The sequence below is a fragment of the Prionailurus bengalensis genome, chromosome D1, assembly GCF_016509475.1.
Source record: "Prionailurus bengalensis isolate Pbe53 chromosome D1, Fcat_Pben_1.1_paternal_pri, whole genome shotgun sequence".
NCBI lineage: Eukaryota > Metazoa > Chordata > Mammalia > Carnivora > Felidae > Prionailurus > Prionailurus bengalensis.
In genome coordinates, this window is record NC_057346.1 from 60,829,417 (window position 1) to 60,832,827 (window position 3,411).

The 3,411-nt window shown below is 36.0% G+C and overlaps 1 protein-coding gene across 1 annotated transcript; it reads right to left on the reverse strand.

The window, feature by feature from the left end:
- Positions 1–2,073: 2,073 nt before the first annotated feature.
- LOC122484244 (olfactory receptor 51F1-like) lies at positions 2,074–3,091 on the reverse strand. The gene is given in 2 exon segments (XM_043582237.1): positions 2,074–2,158; positions 2,160–3,091. Coding segments are annotated over 2 exon segments (1,017 nt in total).
- Between the last annotated feature and the right edge of the window lie 320 nt (positions 3,092–3,411).

The window sequence follows — 3,411 nt, forward strand, 5'->3', positions numbered from 1 at the left end:
CCTCAACTCTAATATTCCCAGGTGTTCTATCTTTCTGAAGCTCCAGTCAGCTAACAGACATATAGAATTACCAGAGCAAAAGTCCCCCATACATTCAGGAAGCACACCCAAATTTCTAAACTAAACCTACAAATCAATTCCTTTATAGAATAGTATTGTTCAAGCAAAAGATGTTCTTTAAGCAACTAATACAAATCCTACAATCTAAAGTCACTTAATAGAATCCAATGGGTAGAGAAAACAGAACAAAAAAAGAGGTAAAGTTTTGTATATTCTTCAATGCTGTGTCCAGATAGGACCTATGAATTTAAAACTCAGAAGAGTATTCTTCCATGAGGAGTAAAATGGTGATGCAGTACTTCTCACATTCTTCTAGTTTCTTCCAAAATATACGTCTCCTCTATTTACCTTTAGAAACGTTTTCAACTTAGATGGCAACACAAACAAGAGGTATAATTTTGCCTTATCAAGTTAGTACATTACTTTATATTTGTTTATGTCACTGCTTCACACACTAGACTTTAAGCTTCTTGAGTGCAGAGAATATGTTCTTTTGAATTTTTGATTTCTATTGCTTCTCACAAAGCCAAACATAAAGTAGGATCCCAGTTGCTTGTGTGCTGGCAAATTGAATCTCTGAAAACTAAGAAGTCCTCATTTGTAGTGTTTTTCAGTTCCCAGGTATAAATGGTTTTTTCAAGCTGCCAGGACATGGTGGAACACAGAGTTGAGATGAGATGCACAGCATGGCTGCCTGTAAGCTGATGTGCGCTGGCTCCACGTGTGCTGGCCTTTTTTTTTTCTTTTTTTTTTTTTTCAGGCTTGTATTCTCCAGAGGAAAAGTTATCTGATGTTGTCCGTGACTCCATACAGGCCGTAACAGTTCAGAGAAAGTGACAAGTTCTAAATACAAGTCTAAATAATACAGCTTAACAATACAGCTGTATCCAAGTGTTTGTGGGCGACATGAAACATCCCTCCTATTGATTACTTTTACAACTGCAATAAAATTGATGTGACTCCACTTTCCTCTTCATTTTTGTACCATTTTATACAACTGACTTTTAAGCTTCTGCCTGTCTCTTAAATTGATATGGTTACCATAAGTTCTTTTTTAGGAACAAAATATTTTAGGTACGGCCATGTATAGCTGTTTATAGGCTGAACATCATAAATTATTTATCTCGATTCTTTGGTTGGTTAAGATAGCCATAGTAGGTCCTTTGTGGCATTTGTGAAGCCTCTGAAATTTTATGGAAAATCTGAATGTGTTTATATGTGATTTTTCTGTGGAGAAGTCTTCATCCATTTCATTAGACTCCAAAGGGACTGTTATGTTTTAAAAGGTTAAGAAGTTCTGCCTCAAACTATTTCTAGTTCTCCAAAGTTCCCATTCCTGTAATGAATTAGCAAATGCCCCTAATCCTTGAAGCTGTGCTATTGGCTGTCCAATACTGAATATTGATCTCTGGCTTACATGGCATGACATATCTATTCTAATCTTTTGAACTATTAACTATGAATGAAGAAAACAAACTATAGTCTAAGAAAGACAACACAACTTTCTTTTAAGGGATGATATATAAACATGAAGATTCTTACTTTTTCAGTTCTTACTTTTGATCTTATAATATTTTTCCTAGATGCTTTTGGCAGAGTGTTAATACACTAGTGAAGAGCATGGCATCTAAGACACAGAAAGCCTGGATTCAAATCTCAACCCTCAGCCATGTCAGATGTCTGGCCTTTGATGGCCTAAATGTCTTTAGGCCTCACTTTCTTCATCTCTAAAATGTAATTAATATTGTATAGTTCACTGAGCTCTTTGAAGAGTAAATGGAATATGTCTTAAAAGCTGTTAGTAGAACACATAGTATAAAGTAGTCACTAAATGTTAATTACTCTGAGTATTTTCTTATTTCATTATCAATGATTTTCATGTTTCCCTTTTGGACTATAAAATTCTTGGGATGTGACATATTTATGACTGAAAACACAAAGCCACTCTCTAAATATTTGTTGATTAAGGAATAAAATGACAAAAAAAATCTGATAGACAGTAACTTACCAGGACTACTTTTCTACAGTGAAAGTCACTTTTTTCAGGTTTTTCTCAAACAAACAGCTCTGTTTGTTTTGCAAGGAGAAGACTGAGTACAGCTTTGCGAATCTGTTTTGTTTTTACACTATAGATGATGGGGTTGAGCACTGGAGGAAAAAGCAGGTATATATTAGCCATCATCGAATGGACCACTTTGGGGGCTGATGGACCATAGCGATGCACCAAGGATAGGCTCATCATGGGGATGTAGAAAATAGCGACTGCTCCAATGTGGGACACACAAGTGCTGAAGACCTTATGGCGTTCTTCAGGGGAGGCAATACTGAGCACACAGCGAATGATCAAGATATATGACAGGATAATGCATGGTGTATCTACTCCTGTGGTCAGGATGAGATCAATTAATCCACAGATGCTGTTGGCCTGAGTATCTGAACATGCTAATTTAATCACATCTGGGTGGTAGCAGTAGGAGTGGGAAAGGACATTTTCTCTACAGAAATAGAGAGGCTTAAGGAGCAAAAGTAGTGGTACTATTAACACTACACTACGTATAATCATTAACAAGCTCATCTGAATTATTCTGGAATTAGTGAGAATAGTAGTATACCTCAGAGGATCACAGATGGCCACATAGCGGTCAAAAGCCATAGCCACCAGTACCCCAGATTCTATGAATGTAAATCCATGAAGAAAAAACATCTGGATAATGCAGGTATCTAGATTGACTTCTGTTGCATCAAACCAGAGGATACCTAATGTTGTTGACATTGTAGAAATGGCCAACCCCAAGTCAGCAGCTGAAAGCATAGAGAGGAAATAGTACATGGGTTCATGGAGACTCTGCTGGGTAATGATGACAAACAGGATCATGCTGTTCCCAGAGAGGGCAATGGCATAGAGACAGCAGAAGGGGATAGAAATCCACGCATGGACAGACTCTAGGCCAGGAATTCCAGTCAATAAGAAGGTTGGAAATTTAGATGTCAAGTTACTTAAGATCTGCATGTTTTCCTGGATTAGTAGCATGCTGTCCTCACAATGCTCACATCCTATAGGAATAATAAATTACATTGTCACACAAAAATTTCTAGATAAATTTTCTTCTGCTTAAGGAGAGCTATATATAGGTCATAGATAAATACTCTATCATTGAGAAAACTCTAAATCAAACTCTATTTTAAGTATATATACTCTTAAATTCAAAGAAAATATGTCTAATTTATGATGATAATTATTTGCTATCCTGACAGAATTTTAGTTCATAAGATTCTATGGATGGATAATTACTATATAATAGATAATATAATTCAATGCATTCCATTTTGAATAGGTTGTATATTAAATGA